We start from the raw sequence: 15,659 nt of genomic DNA on the forward strand, positions 1-15,659 counted from the left end.
TCCATGGGGGTGTCCATAGTCTGTCATTTCATCCAGGGCAGGGCCTAGACCCTCCCCCAAGAGTTCAGGGTGAGAGTTCATCTCTCATTGTTGGTTGGGAGCCCAAAGTCCGTGTGTATACCCGGGATAAATACTGATCTACTACCCAAGGCTCAATGGATTACCTAGACCTCCTCACTGACACCCACATTCAGGGGATCTTGATCAGTTCCATGCTGGGTTCCCAGGCATCAGTCTGGGATTCAAGAGCTAACCCTTGTCAGGTCAGCTGTTTCTGGGGGTTAAACCAGCCCAGGCTTAACCCATTTGGTCATCAGTCCTCCCTCTCTGTTACTGGATTTCTTGAGTTCAGCTCACTGCTTAGCCGTGGGAGTCTGCCTCTGCTTCCATCAGCCACTGAATGAAGGTTCTGTTTCCCAAACTCTCTGGCCATGGGATTGTAGGCTGGCACTCCCCAGATCAATGTCTAAAATCCATATATTATAGAGTACATGCCATGTTTCTCTTTTTGTGACTGCGTTACCTCACTCAATGGTTTCTTCTAGTGTCATCCATTTGCCTGCAAATCTCAGGATTCCATTGTTTTTTTTTTCTGCTGAATAGTACTTCATTGTGTAAATGTACCACATTTTCTCTATCCACTCTTCGGTTGAGGGGCATCTAGGTTGCTTCCCAGTTCTGGCTATTACAAATAATGCTACTATGAACATTGTGGAACAGACATCCTTGTTGTATGAATGGGCATCTTTTGGATATATGCCTAAGAGTGGAGTTGCTGGGTCTTGTGGTAGATTTATTCCTGTTTTTCTGAGGAATCTCCATACTGATTTCCAAAGTAGCTATACGAGTTGGCACTCCCACCATCAATGGAGGAATGTTCTCCTTTCACCACAACCTCTCCAGCATAAGTTGTCATTGGTGTTTTTGATTTTAGCCATTCTGACAGAAGTAAGATGGTATCTCAGAGTTGTTTTGATTTGCATTTCCCGGATAGCTAAGGATGTTGAACACTTTCTCAAGTGCCTCTCAGCCATTTTAGACTCCTCTATTGAGAATTCTCTATTTAGTTCTATAGCCCACTTTTTAATTGGATCCTTTGGTGTTTTGGAGACTTGCTTCTTGAGTTCTTTGTAAATTTTGGAGATTAGCCCTCAGTCAGATGTGGGGTTAGTGAATATCTTTTCACATTCTGTGGGCTGCTTTTTTGTCTTGATGACTGTGTCCTTTGCCTTACAGAAGCTTCTCAGTTTCAGGAGGCCCCATTTATTAATTGTTGATCTCACTGTCTGTGCTACTGGTGTTCAGGAAGCTGTCTCCTGAACCAATTTATTCAAGGGTACCACTTACTTTCTCTTCTAAGAGGTTCAGTGTGGCTGGATTTATGTTGAGGTCTTTGATCAATTTGGGCTTAAGTTTTGTGCATGGCGATAGACATGGATCTACCCACATTCTACTACATTCCAGCATCCAGTAATGCCAGCACCATTTGTTAAAGATGCTTTCTTTTTTCCTTTGTATATTTTTAGCTTCTTTGTCGAAGATCAGATGTTCATACATGTATGGGTTAATATCAGGGTGTTCAGTTCGATTCCATTGGTCTACCTGTCTATTTTTTGTGCCAATACCAAACTGTTTTCAGGACTACAGAGCTATAATAGAGCTTGAGGTCGGGGATTGTGATGCCTCCAGACGTTGCCTTGTTGAACAGGGTTGTTTTGGCTATCATGGGTCTTTTGTTATTCCATACAAAATTGATTGTTGTCCTTTCAAGGTCTGTGAAGAATTGTGCTGGGATTTTAATGGGGATTGCTTTTGGTAGGATTGCCATTTTTACTACATTGATCCTAGCTATCCAAGAGTATGGGAGATTTTCCCATTTTCTGAGGGCTTCTTTAATTTCTTTCTTTAAAGACTCAAAGTTCTTGTGATACAGGTCTTTCACTTGTTTGGTTAGTGTTACCCCAAGGTATTTTATGTTGTTTGTGGCAATTGTAAAGAGTGATGTTTCTCTGATTTCTTTCTCAGCCCTTTTATCATCTGTATACATTAGGGCTACTGATTTTCTTGAGTTGATCTTGTAGCCTGCCACTTTGCTGAAGGTGTTAATCAGCTGTAAGAGTTCCCTGGTAGAGTTCTTTGGGTCATTTATGTAAACTATCATATCATCTGCAATTAGTGAAAGTTTGACCTCTTCCTTTCCAATTTGTATCCCCTTGATCTTCTTTTGTTGTCATATGGCTCTGGCTAGAACTTCAAGCACAATATTGAAAAGGTATGGAGAGAGTGGACAGCCTTGTCTTGTTCCTGATTTTAGAGGAATTGCGTTGCGTTTCTGTCCATTTAGTTTGATGTTGGCTGTTGGTTTGCTATATATAGCTTTTATTATGTTTAGGTATGTTCCTGTTATCCCAGATCTTTCCAAGACCTTTATCATGAAGGGATGTTGGATTTTGTCAAATGCTTTTTTAGCATCTAGTGAAATGATCATGTGATTTTTGTTTTTCAGCCTGTTTATATGGTGGATTACATTGATGGATTTTTGTATGTTGAACCGTCCCTGCATCCCTGGGATGTAACCTACTTGATCATGGTGAATGATTGTTTTGATGTGTTCTCGGATCCAATTTGCCAGTATTTTATTGAGTATTTTTGCATCAATGTTTATGAGGGATATTGGTCTGAAGTTCTCCTTGTTAGCTGTGTCTTCGTATGGCTTGGGGATCAAGGTTATTGAAGCCTCGTAGAAAGAGCTTGGCAAAGACCCTTCTGCTTCTATTGCATGGAATACTTTGAGAAGAATTGGTATAAACTGTCCTTTGAATTTCTGGTAGAATTCTGCACTGAGGCCATCCGAACCTGGGCTTTTTTTGGTTGAGAGACTTTTGATGACTGCTTCTATTTCCATAGGGGTTATAGGTCTATTTAAATTGCTTACTTGTTCTTGATTTAATTTTGGCAAGTGATAGCTATCCAGGAAGTCGTCCATTTCCTTTAAATTTTTGAATTTTGTGGAGCACAGGTTTTCAAAGTATGACCTGATGATTCTCTGAATTTCCTCAGAGTCCGTTGTTATGTCCCCCTTTGCATTTCTGATTTTGTTAATTTGCATGTTCACACTCTGCTGTTTGGTAAGTTTGGACAAAGGTTTGTCTATCTTGTTGATTTTTTCAAAGAACCAACTCTTCGTTGCATTGATTCTTTGTATTGTTTTCCTAGTGTCTACTTTATTGATTTCAGTTTGATTATTTCCTGGCGTCTATTCCTCCTCGGGGAGTTTGCTTCTTTGTGTTCTAGAGCTTTTAGCTGTGCTGTTAATTCTCTAGTATAACTATTCTCCAATTTCTTCATGTGGGCACTTATTGCTATGAACTTCCCCTGTAGCACTGCTTTCAAAGTGTCCCATAGGTTTGGGTATGTTGTGTCTTCATTCTCATTGAATTCTAGGAAGTCTTTAATCCCTTTCTTATTTCTTCTTTGACCCAGGAATGGTGCAGTTGTGCATTATTCAATTTCCATGACTTTGTAGGGTTTCTGCAATTTGTGTTGTTGTTGAATTCTAATTTTAACGCATGGTGGTCTGATAAGATGCATGCAGTTACTCCAATTTTTTTTGTAGCTGCTGAGGTTTGATATTTTGCCAAGTATGTGGTCAATTTTTGAGAAGGTTCCATGTGGTGGTGAGAAGAAGGTATATTCTTTTTTATGTGGATGGAATGTTCTGTAGATGTCTGTTAATCCCAATTGGGTCATAACTTCTATTAAACCCTTTGCTTCTTTGTTGAGTTTCTGTCTGGTATTCCTGTCTAGTGGTAAGAATGGGGTGTTGAAGTCTCCCACTATAAGTGTGTGGGGCTTTATATGTGATTTGACTTTTAATAATGTTTCTTTTACGAAAGTGGATGCCTTTATATTTGGAGCATAGATGTTGAGAATTGAAACTTCATCTTGGTGGATTTTGCCTGTGATGAGTATGCAATGACCTCCTTCATCTCTTTTGATTGATTTTATTTTAAAGTCTAATTTGTTAGATATTAGGATTGCTATCCCTGCTTGTTTCTTGGGTCCATTTGATTGTAAAATCTTTTCCCAACCTTTCACTTTCAGGTAATGCCTGTCTTTGAGGGTGAGGTGTGTTTCTTGTATGCAGCAGAAGGATGGGTTCTGGCTTCAAATCCATTCTGTTAGCCTATGTCTTTTTATGGGTGAATAAAGGCCATTAATATTGAGGGATTTTAATAACCATTGATTTCTCATTCTTCTTTGATTTGGAATGGTTGTTGTTGGTGGAATTATGTGTGGAATTCCACCCCTTTTTTCTTTTGGCTGTTGGTAAAGTGGGATTATCTAATGCCTATGTTTTTCTGGATGTAGTTAACTTCCTTGGGTTGGAATTTTCCCTCCAGAACTTTCTGTAGGGCTGGGTAGTGGATATGTATTGCTTGAATCCAGTTTTGTCATGGAATATCTTGTTTTCTCCACCTATAGTGATTGAGAGGTTTGCCAGTTATAATAGTCTGGGCTGGCATCCATCGTCTCTTATTGTTGGTAGAATATCTATCCAGGACCTTCTGGCTTTCAGAGTTTCCATGGAGAAGTCAGGTGTAATTCTGATAGGTTTGTCTTTATATATTACTTGGCCTTTTTCCTTAGCTGCTCTTAATATTCTTTCTTTATTCTGTATATTTGGGGTCTTGATTATTATGTGGCAAGAGAGCTTTTTTTTTGTGGTCCACTCTATTTGGTGTTCTATAAGCTTCTTGTACCTTCATTGCCATGTCTTTCTTTAGGTTGGGAAAGTTTTCTTCTATGATTTTTTGAATATGTTTTCTGTCCCCCTGAGGTGATTTTCTTCACCTTCTTCTATATCTATTGTTCTTAGGTTTGGTCTTTTCATGGTGTCCCATATTTCCAGTCTTTCTTCAAATTGTTTTTTTATTGTCTCTATTTTAGTTTTCAACCCTTGCACTATTTGAATTGTTTCTTTCAATTTTCGTTTTATCTTTTCGTCCATTTGTTGCATTTTGTGAATTTTTTGGTTTGCTTTTTCTTCCATTTCTTGCATTTTTTGGTTTGTTTTTTTCTTCCATTTCTTGCATTTTTTGGTTTGTTTTTTCTTCCATTTCTTTGAGGGATTTTCCTATATCCTCTTTTAGGGCTTCTATAATTTTCATGAAGTTGTTTTTAAGGTCATTCTCTTCTGCTTCATTTGCGTTGGAATGTTGGAGTCTTGTTGGTGTGGAGTCTCTAGAATCTGGAGGTGTCATATTTGTTTTTCTGTTGCTGAGTGTGCTTTTGTTTTGTCTCTTTCCCATCTCTTCTTCTAGTGGGTTCAGAAAGAGCCCCTTACTGGTCTGGTGGTTAAGGAACCAGAGTTCCCTTTCGGTGGGTGCAAGGAAGTCCAATACTGTGGTAGTTCTTCTATTCCTCATCCTAGTTCTTGTCCCGTGGGTGGAGAAGAAGCCCAGGAATCTGGGGTGTGCAGTCTCCCACCTGGTCCCCTGGACTCGTTGGTGGAAGAGAAGACCTGGGATCTGGGGTGCTTGGCCTCTGCCGGGATGGGAGGCTTGTGGCAGTCCCTAGGCAATACCCAGGCACTGGAATGCAGGTCTGCATGCAGTGCCTGTTTTACTTGGTCCTGCTGCAAGACCCGCTGGCCCCCTGATCTTGTTGGTGGAAGAGAAGACCTGGGATCTGGGGTGCTTGGCTCCCGCTGGGATGGGAAGCTCTGTGGCAGGGGTTTCTTTTTTATTTTTGCGTTTTACAATGCTGGCTTTATAAAAGTAGTATTTTTTTAAATCAAAATATCTAAATTGTTGTTTCTTTTTGTTCCAAAGGTGATGTGGTTCAGCTTAAGGATATCATCAGAGAGCTGGCTCACACTGATGTATTTAATGAGTGCCAGAGTAAGTATAAATTTTGAAAAAATGCAAACAGAAGCTTCATGCTTGTAGGCTTACATATGAATTTGTGTTTTTAGTATGTTTGTATGCAAATGTGTATGCATGCTAGCATGTGTGTGGGTGCAACTTTGTATTCGAGAGGCCCGAGGTTGGTGTTGTTATCTTCCTCGGTCGCTCTTTACCTTATATATTGAGTCAGGGTTTCCCACATTAGCCAGAGCTCACTGATTGGGTCTAGTCTACCTAGTCACTTTGCTCTGGGATCCCTTGTCTCTTTCATGGACTGGGATTACTGGTGGATTACTATGTTTGCTAGTCATTTCTGAGGGTGCTGGTTATTCAAATTCTGGCCCTCACCATTGTGCTGCAAGCACTTTAACCAGCTCCCCAGCTCCCCAGTATGTGTAATTTTTAGCAGAATCCCATCTCACCTTCTTGCCTGCACCCCCCCAGGTGCTGGTATGCATCATGCTTATGTGGTACTGGAGACTGCATGCCAGGCAAGCATCTAAACTGAGCTACATCCACGGACCTTAGCACCATTAGGGGTTGCTTTGGTGGTTGTTGTTTAGCTTTGTGAGTTGAATGCTTAAGATAATGTCTTAATTTATGTTGTTTTCTAATTGAGCATCAAAACCTCTAAATTTTATAGCACTCCCCTTTTAACAAAGTAAAAAAAACAGGTATTCTGGAAAATGAATGCATTTCATTCACATCAAGTTACTATGGGACTGGAAAGAGTTCAAGAATTAGGACCTGAATTCTATTGGCTGTGCTCATAAAAAAAGCCTGGCATATAGCATGCAGAAATAATGATAATGCATGCTTTTAATCCCAGCAGTGAGAGGAAGTGGAGATGGGAGGGTCCCTGATCAAATGTGTAGCTTAACTGGCCAACCAAAGTCTCATTGAATGACTCTTTCAAAAAACCAAAATAGAAAGCTAAGCACCTGTGCACAAGGGCACACGCGCAATCAGGTTGTTATGTGATTAGTTGGATGTAGTAACCCTGCTTTTATATTTTGCCATCAAAATAGGAATAGAGGACATATGCAACGTTGTCGATAAAATCACTGATGGAAAAGTTGAAGTTAACGACCTTTTGTCTGTCTTAAAGAACTTTAAGAAATCTTTCCAGGAGAAAGGGCAGCCTGAGGTGTTTCCAACTTCTGAAATGGATGGTGAGTGCTTCAGTTTCTACTCAGGTCTTGCTTTACAGGCTGTATAGCCTCACAGGCTCTTTTTAAAAGAATGATAATACCGTATGTTAGGGAGCTCTTTATGGAACTGATGCCCACATATTAGTCAAAATGGAGAATGTTTAGAGAGTGTTTATTTGGTTGAGACTAGTAGAAGCAATCTTGTTAATGCTTTGAAAACAGATTCTCATTTATTGGAATGCAATAGTTAAAATAAAAATATGGCATTTCTATTTCTTCAGCCCTGGATTCTAGGGATGACACATGCGTTTTTGGATTCTTTTGATACAGAATATAATACTATTCTCTTCACCATTATCATAGTCATAGAATGCTTAGGCTGGGGAGCTACTAAAGGACAAGATGTGTGTGACTTCTGGAGTCATCAGAAGGCATCCACTGCCATGGTCCCATTTTCTTTGCAAGGAGAATTGATGTGCACAGCTTGCAGTCTGTATCAAGGTGCACAGCAGCAGTGCTTGTTACACTCTTAGCTGGCTGCTCCGAGAGGAATGCAATCAGAAACTTTTGTCTCTCAGTTTTGTAATTCCATCATTCTTTATAATAACTAAATGAATCTGCTTTTTAATATTTACTTAACTGAGAAGCTTTGACCTGATATTTGTATCCTTGAATTACGTTACGTTTGTTCAGTATGGGATCTTTGGGATATCTGCCCTGTTGTTTCGTTTTGCTGTTCCTAGGTTGGCCTCAAATTTATTTTGTTCGAGGATGCTCTTGAACCTCTGATTCTTCTGCACCTCTATCTACAAGTGTGCACCGTCATGCCTAGTTCATGCAGTCCTGGGAATCAAACCCAGGGCTTTGTGTAGCTAAGCAAACACTTTACCATTTGAGCTTTATCTCCAGCACACAGGATATCTTTTTAAATATGCATATATGTATACCATATGTATATATGTATACTTATCTTGCTTATATATTCTAATGCATAATTTAACTAACTATAAAGTACTTGAATTTCAGTTGGTATTAAACACTCTTAGAGGATAAAGAATGTAAGGAGTGTGACAATTTGCTGAGATTGTCTTTGTTCTATCATATGATACATTTTGGATAAAAACAATGGCCCATAAAACTTAGTTAATTCAGAAATTTACCTGAGAGTAATGTTTTAAAAGCAACAAAGAGATTTAGGAATGAAGATCTTCATGGAAATATAATGAAAATATGAGAACAACCTGAGTGTTCACTAATCATGCAAATTATCTCCTCAAAATATAACTCTGCAAGCCATTGAATACAAAACTGCAATAACATAAAAAATGAAAGGTAAAATATACAGAAAATACATTGACTATAGCTTCGTGAATAGACTTATTTTAAAGACGTAGATGGCAGAGCACTTGGGAGAATGGAGGAGAAAACATGAGGAAATGATGGGTAGACACTGTCACTATCTAGGAGTAAGCTTGTGTGTTCCGATGTCTGGACAGCAGAGAGTATCTGTGGCTGTGAACAGTCTGAGCTGACCTTCCCCTGGCCTTTAGGAACTCTTCTTTTCAGCGTGTTTGGGAGTTGAGGTTGGTTCCCCTTGTTATTTACTTATATTTATATCTCAAGGCTTTTAATCTGACATTCCATAGGCTGTCACTCCCCACCACATACCATGAATTGATTCTTTGTGGTTACTGAAGTCTTTGCCTTGTTATGTCTAGTGTAAATATAGCCTTCTACTGTATTTTCTCATGTGTTTACTTTTTGTTGTTTTAATTTTGTGCATTCTATTCTACTGTTTTGTATTTAATTAAATAAGTTGATGCTAATGTACAAGAGAAGCATAAACATTTTAAAAATGAAGAAATTTGTAAAAAATGAAAAATTTGAGAGACTAAAAATATTCAAATTAATCATCTGCTAATGATACTAGTATAACAAATAAAAAGATAAACTATATATATATCCTATATAACCTGTGTATGAGTTTTAAAAGTGGGGGGGTCACATGAGTTATTTAATAAACGTGATAGATCTTAAACAGCATTAAAAAGAAGATGGAATACTCGAAATATCACAGGTGGTAAGGGTAAGTGTTGTGTGAGAAAATTAGATTCTTGCTGGACAGTGGTGGCACATGCCTTTAACCTGACACTGGGGAGGCAGAGGAAGGTGAATCTCTGAGTTGAGGCCAGCCTGGTCTACAGAGCAGGTTCCAAGAGAGCCAGGACTACATGAACCTTGAATCTCTGTGTGTTGTGTGTGTATGTTGTGTGAGTGTGGGAGATGTGTGCTCATGCATGTATTTGCATTCTCTCAATCTAACCAGTGTGTTGTGATCACAGAGATATTTAAGTTGAGTGGAATGATAATAAACACAATTATTGCTTTAATTCCTACAAAAGATTTTATTTTGTGTGTATGGATATTTGCCTGCATGTGTGTCTGTGTACCACATGCCTGGCTGATACCATCAGAGGTCAGAAGAGAGTCAGATCCCCTGGAGTGGGAGCTACAGATGGTCATGAGCTGCCCTATGGGTGCTGCAAGTGAACCCCAGTCCTCCACGAGAGCAGCCAGTGTTCTTAGCTGCTGAGCTGTCTCTCCAGCTTCTGCTGTCATGTTTTAGATCGACTCATTTAAACCCTACTTTTTGTTAACTTTGCAGAAAAAGAAGTGACCTCAGAGGACACAGTTGCTTCTTTAATCAACTCGTCTAGTCTAGCAACACCATTCAGCAGTAAGCATAATAGAAGAATAAAATTAAATTTTAAAGATCATCTTATGGTATTTTAAACATTTCTTAAACACAATATGTTTTATCTTTATTTTTAGCGTTTTCTCAAAGTTTCCTCTGCCTTATTTTAAATATTATCTCTAGACTTCTCACTCCCTATCATACTTAATTTGTGCTTGCAGTATAATTAAAATTATTCAGAATTTCATACCTATAATGACTCTGTAGGACAAATTTCTTGTCTCAGTATATGTAAGCTGTAGTGTAGAAATACCCCATGTTACTCCAGTGGCACATTTCCCCCTCATCTCTGAGAATATCGACGTGGTTATTGTCTCATATATGACACATGCTGTGGAACAACACTGGAAAGCTAGCAGACGTGCTTGTGAAGGAGGATGGCTCCTGAAGTCTAAGAAAAGCTCTCTCCTGTTGGTCTACATCAGAGTTTTCTTTCATACTTTTCCTTTCCTCAACTCCTTGACTTCTGTTTCTGCTCCTGGATCTCCCGCTCTGAACTGCTGCCCGGCTGTTGGCAAGCTTGAGTGCTGCTGTTGTTACAGTGCAGTGTGGAGCAGCAACACCTCTGAGAGCAAACAGTTGACGGCCAAAATGAGCTTCCTCAGGAATTGAGCAGCAAAGGAGCTCTTACCTAACAGCCCTTTGATTTTGTTTATTGTTTATTTGACTTCTAAAGACAAGACCTGCTGATGTGTTTTAAAAGGTTTTTCACTCAGAATTCCTTTAAAGATATACCTGTTTCCTTTTTGTAGGCTGGGTACCAAGAATTAAAAAGGACTTGATGTCAGTGTTAACATCTATTCTCATTTCCTCCTATATTTGCAGGTTTATTGAAAGCGATTACATCTTTTGAAAATATCAGAAATAATAAAATGCCTGCAAAGGAACTGATCTCGAATCTCAGCAGTACTGGAATTCCAATAAGCTCCAATACAATGCAGGAGATCCTGAGAAAGGCCTCTATTGATGGTGAATTCTTCTTTCCTATTGTATAGTCCTTCTTTGAAACTATTCAGTGTCTTTTTAACATTGAGATATAGTTTACATGCTGTATAATCTACCCCAAGATGATGATGATGATGATGTTGATGGGTACATGTGTAATGAGCCTTTCTCTGTCCTGCCAGCCAGCTCCCAAATATGGCATGGAGACTTATTATTAATTATGAAGGCCCAGACTTAGCTTAGGTTTGTCCCACTAGTTCTTGTAACTTAAATTAACTCATTTACATTAATCTATGTTCTATTGTGTGGCATTACCTCTCTTCCATCTTGCACTTCCTGTTTCCTTTCCATGTCTCCTGGCTTCTCTGCTTTTTTTCTTCTCAGAGTTCTCTCTGTCTCTGGAAGTCCCACCTACCCTCTTCCTGCCTAGCTATTGGTCACTCAGCTCTTTATCACACCAATTATAGTACAAATATCCCAAATTTCCCTGTTTTTGTCTAAATTAAAAGGAAAACTTTTAACTCTAACATAGTAAAACTATGTACAATAAAGAACAATACCAGGATTACTGCCAGAAAAGGTCCTTCAGAACAGAGCAGCCAAGATGTGTGACTTCACTGAAGACCAGACTGCAGAATTCAAGGAGGCTTTCCAGCTGTTTGAACAGGTGATGGCAAAATCCTGTACAGCCAATGTGGGAACGTGATGAGAGCCTTGGGCCAGAACTCTACCAACGCCGAGGTGCTCAAGGTCCTGGGGAGCCCCAGGAGTGATGAGGTGAATGTGACGGTGCTGGACTTTGAGCGTTTCTTGTCCATGCAGCAGGCTGTGGCCAACAACAAGGGCCAGGGGATCTGGGAGGGTTATGTTGAAGGCCTTCATGTGTTTGACAAGGGAGCAGTAGCATCATGGGTGCTGAAATCCATCATGTTCTTGTCACACTGGGGGAGAAGATGACAGAGGAAGAGGTGGAGATGCTGGTGGCAGGACACAAGGACAGCAATGGTTGTGCCAACTATGAAGAGCTTGTCCAGATGGTGCTGTATGGCTGAGGACGTTTCCATATGCTGAGCCTGTGCCTTGTCCAGTGGGAGATTTCTATGTGGCTCCTCCTAGGCCCTTATCACAGCACATGGCCCATCTGGTCTCTTCTGGATGATCTTTGCCTTCACCAAACAAAATTTTCTCTCTTTGCCCTAAAAAAGAACAATTATCAGATAAGAATTACATTCACAATATCCAACCCATTTGTATTTGGCACATTCAGAGAAAATACATTATTATCTATTCTATCTTGATGAATTTAATATTTAATATCTAAACCAATTTCTGTCATAACTTGTACCACCATCTTAAAACTACCATACCAGACCTCAAAACATTTTCTTAGATAAACAATTTAAACTCTTATGTTTCTCAACCTTAAAAACTTTACATTTTTTATGTAAGCTTCTTTTGAATTTGGTAACAAGGAAAATTGTAAAACTGTAGCTATCTTGTCTTCAGTTCCATTAAAAACCTGAGACGAATATAATATTACTTGAGTAAACAGGAAGTATAGAGCAAGCATAACCTATCCCCTAACACAAAACCTGGCTTTTCTGGAGAGTCAAACTCAGATCCACCTGCACGGACAGTCACCAATGATTTGTCTGTAATGTTGGGGCATCCATCTTTGTTCTACAGGCTTAGAATATCTATCAGACTTTTTGTGAAGCAGGAATTTTGAATTACTGTCCTACCTTGCCTTGGCAAAGTTTGACAGTTGCCTTCTTTTGTGTTCTGTGTGTCCAATTTGGACAGCATACTGTCAGCAGTTGAGGCAAGGGCTAACTTTGCCATGAATGAAAGCAAACTCTCTATGGTGGGTCCTTGATGCCCATCACCGTCTCTGAAGTAGTTTGATGCTGCCAGGAGCAGACATGTCTCACTGTCACGAAAATCCTTATGTTATTAAAGCATTTTGAATGTCATATTCTGTAGGTCTTCGAAGTATTTGAAGACCATCTATTTAAAATATATCTCTATTTAACCTTGAAAACATACCTAACACTACTATAAGTTTGATTGTTATAGATGACTAACTACTAGCCTGTCTTTCTTTATTATCCTAAATAGGTTTCAAGGACTAAAACTTTACATTTTTTAAAAGAGCTGCATAGGTACAATACCTTAAGCAAGAGTAGAAACATATACAGTATAACAAAAATAACTTTAAATTTGTATCTGTACCAATGTGAAATACTTGAGATTAATAGCTACTTTTTAGTTTAAAGAAGATTCAACTTTTATCCTATCAATTGTGTAACCCTTTTTTCTTTTCAGAAGGAGGTCCTTGAATCTTACCTCCCTTGCTTAGTTTCTTCACTTGCCATGACCAGTAATAATTTGCATACAACCCCCCTAAATGGTCACAAATATCCATAACCCACCAAACAACCAAAAACTACCCACCCCACCCCTTGGGAATCATTTTCTTAAATTTCTTTCCTACTGTCTCGGGACAACAGTATCGTTAGGGGACCCCAAGAAAATTAAAATAGTGTCAAGTCTTGAGAGAGCTAGCTGTATTATTTTTTGTTGTTATTTAATCTGTGTGTAATGGGAAAGTGTGAGCTTATCTGAAGTCCTGACTGGATAATCTGTGAGGCTGAAACATCTCAGCCAGCAGCTTTAAAGTTGTTCTGGATACAGAATTTTGAGGAAGCTGCAACAGAGGCATTTTGAGACTGGATCATGTAGTCTACTTGTCTTCATTGTTGTGTTATTTTTTTTCTGAAAATACAGAGTTTTAAAGGAAACATACATATATGCATTAACACAAGTATGGAATGTAAAGTGTGTATAGTTAGTTAAAGATGACTTTTTGTTTTATGTTGGAGCAGATAAAAGGCATCTGTCCACTTTATAAGTCTATATGGATTACATAACCAAACTGTCATAAGGACTCTGTAGCCAACAAGATTTATTATGTATCATCCAGTTTCAGAGAAGAGGGATCAACTTATATGACACCTGTACTGTAGTCTTCCTTGTTTTTTTTTTGTCTCCCCCAGTCAAATCTGGTCTTTATCAATTTTGAAGATAATGATAACTTTTTGTTTTCTGTGGAAGCAAAGGCATAACCTATCCCCTAACACAACATATTTTTTAACTTCTATTTTGAAGTTAAAAGACATTCTTGAAATATATAGGTTGTTTTAATTTAGCAGTTTTCATAATACAATATCTCTCAGTAGCTATTGTTTCTTGTACATTGTCATTTAAAAAATTCAAAGTCAACAAAGCACCATATGGAATCCAGATACCCTGTGTATTTCCTATCTTTATGTGGCCTTTTAAAAATTATTTTGCTCTTTCTTTAAAGACTTTATTATTTTAAAATAAACTTAAACATAAATTATTATTTATTATTTCTATTATTGTCTATACCCATTTTTTTCTTGCATCTAAGCACATTTTAAGCATACTATATATATGTGTTTTGTTTTGTTTTGTCTGGACCTGGCTTTACTAAGCACCCACAGTGTTATCTGAACACATGAACCAAAGCTTAAACTGCTAGGTGGTGGTTAGGCTCTTGCCACTTGACTCTGGAGGCTGACTGTGTCCCCCTCAGTTCTCTTAGAGTCTAGCCTCATGCTGGTGGGTGAGGATGGGAGCTGCTGTTTACTGCCACACCTCTGGGAAGTTGTTGAGCCTAATTTCCCAAGTCCCTATGAGCAGCAGCTGACTGTTGTAAGTGCTCTGCTGTGGTGCTGGGTGACATGACCTCTCTGTCTGGGTGGTCCTGCCATGTGTTGTTACACCAAATATAATGAATCTTTTTCTGCTCCACAAACCAGCTCCCAAATAATGACACAGAGACTTACTAAGTATAAAAGCTTGGCCCCAGCTTAGGCTTGTCCTACCAGCCCTTAAAACTTAAATTAGCCCATTCATATTAATCTACATTCTTTCTTTCTTTCTTTCTTTCTTTCTTTTTTTTTTTGGTTTTTACGAGACAGGGTTTCTCTGTATTGTTTTGGAGGCTATCGGTCCAGCCTGGCCTCGAACTCTTAATCTACATTCTATCACATGGCATCAGCACTCTCCCATCTTGTACCTCCTGTTTCCTCTCTGAGTCTACTGGCTTGTCTGCCTTTCTTCTTTCCAGAGTTATGTCTGTCTCCAGAAGTCCCACCTAACCTTTCCCTGCCTAGCTATTGGCCATTCAGCTCTTTATTAGACCAATAACAGCAATATGTCTTCATACAGTGTACAGATATCCCATAATACACATGCACATTTGTGTGTATGTGTGTGTGTGCAGGTGCACATGTATTTGGAGTTTGTGTGTGAATGTACCTATGTGAGAAGGCCCCAAGATCAGCCTTCATTGTCATTTTTTAGGAGCCATCCGCATTATTTTTTGAAAAAGAACCTCCTAATGGTCTGGTGCTTGCTGCTTAGGCTAGGGGTGATTCTGTCTCCACAAGTGTTTTCCACCACACCTGGCTTTTCTGGGGAGTCAAACTCAGATCCACCTGCTTGTGAGTCAAGCACTTTGTCAACTGAGTTATCCCCCAGCGCTATCACTTTTTAGTATGTTAATATTTAAAGTTTTCTTCTTTCATGTGTATGTGTGTGTATGTATGCATGCATGCATGAATGCATGTATGTGCACATATATATGCATCTGGAGGCCCACAGTTGATGTCTGGAATCTTCCTGGGTCACTCTCCACCTTATCATTGAGGCAGAGTTGCTCAGCTGAACCCAGAGCACACTGATGTGGCTTGTCTTGCTATACACCTTGCTCTGGGATCCTCCATCCCACCTACCCTCTGAGAGTGGAGTTACAGAGGGGCTCCATGCCCAGAAAGCTTCATTATGAAAGTTCTGGGTTCTCAGCTGGTT

General features: G+C 39.2%; 1 protein-coding gene and 1 pseudogene across 1 annotated transcript in view; both read left to right on the forward strand.

Moving 5' to 3' along the window:
- Efcab13 (EF-hand calcium binding domain 13) overlaps positions 1-10,810 on the forward strand; it is a 76,246-nt gene extending 65,436 nt beyond the window's left edge. The window contains exons 26-29 of the mRNA XM_040748068.1: positions 5,835-5,903; positions 6,938-7,081; positions 9,726-9,797; positions 10,641-10,810. Of these exons, the coding sequence (XP_040604002.1) occupies positions 5,835-5,903; positions 6,938-7,081; positions 9,726-9,797; positions 10,641-10,810 (455 nt within the window). The remainder of the gene's footprint in view (positions 1-5,834; positions 5,904-6,937; positions 7,082-9,725; positions 9,798-10,640) is intronic.
- A 554-nt stretch (positions 10,811-11,364) lies between these two features.
- On the forward strand, positions 11,365-12,576 carry LOC110340853 (annotated as a pseudogene).
- The last annotated feature ends 3,083 nt before the right edge of the window (positions 12,577-15,659 follow it).

This window comes from Mesocricetus auratus, unplaced genomic scaffold (assembly GCF_017639785.1).
Source record: "Mesocricetus auratus isolate SY011 unplaced genomic scaffold, BCM_Maur_2.0 Super-Scaffold_100007, whole genome shotgun sequence".
Classification (NCBI taxonomy): Eukaryota; Metazoa; Chordata; class Mammalia; order Rodentia; family Cricetidae; genus Mesocricetus; species Mesocricetus auratus.